Consider the following 803-nt stretch of genomic DNA (forward strand, 5'->3'; position numbering starts at 1 on the left):
CGTGGATAGCTTGTCGTGTACCGTTGTAGGTGGATATATGCGTGGATAGCTTGTCGTGTACCGTTGTAGGTGGATATATGCGTGGATAGCTTGTCGTGTACCGTTGTAGGTGGATATATGCGAGGTGTGTGGCGTGTGTGTCTGTGTTGGAGTGTCTCTATCTGGGCGTACAGCAGGCTAGTCACACACTGCGATTACATGCAAAACAAATTGAAATTGAAATTGAAATACATGCAAAAAATAATAAGAATAATTAAAATCCATGCAAGGATAAAAAATAGTAATTAAAATACATGCAAAGAAGAAAAATATCAGTTAAAATCACACTCACTTTTACGTATGGTATGGACCTAGTTCAGCTACCGACTGTCACTCGCGTCACAGAATTGGAGACTATTTGAGACGAGCCGATTTGATTGCCACTCTGAAGTGTATCTCTCTTTTCTGGCGAAGTATAATTGCAGAACACCTGCCCTAATTCCTGATACTTTTTTGGGCCTGACAGAAACCTTTTGGCAGAGAATGGACCTCAAAGTGCCGATCTACTTCTCGGCAGGTCTCACGGAGAAGGCTAACGACTACTACAAAATGTTTATTAATTGGACAAATCAGAAAATCAAGCAGACTTTTGTGGAGCGTAACATGTTTGAGTTCACTCATATCTCTGCGTTCGACAATTCATATGCCGATAATCCCGGCCCACAGGTATGCTTACCCATCTGTACACAGAGCACATACAAGTGCACGTGTGCAGGGCACGATGTACACACACACATATATTAANATTATATACTAATATATAT

The 803-nt window shown here is 41.1% G+C and overlaps 1 protein-coding gene across 1 annotated transcript; it reads left to right on the top strand.

The window, feature by feature from the left end:
* Positions 1-522: 522 nt before the first annotated feature.
* On the top strand, positions 523-705 carry SARC_17547 (hypothetical protein; the record flags this gene model as incomplete). The annotated part of the gene is made up of 1 exon (XM_014288363.1): positions 523-705. A coding segment is annotated over one exon (183 nt), but the record flags the coding sequence as incomplete, so codon positions are not given.
* Between the last annotated feature and the right edge of the window lie 98 nt (positions 706-803).

This window comes from Sphaeroforma arctica (genome assembly GCF_001186125.1).
Source record: "Sphaeroforma arctica JP610 unplaced genomic scaffold supercont1.11132, whole genome shotgun sequence".
NCBI lineage: Eukaryota > Ichthyosporea > Ichthyophonida > Sphaeroforma > Sphaeroforma arctica.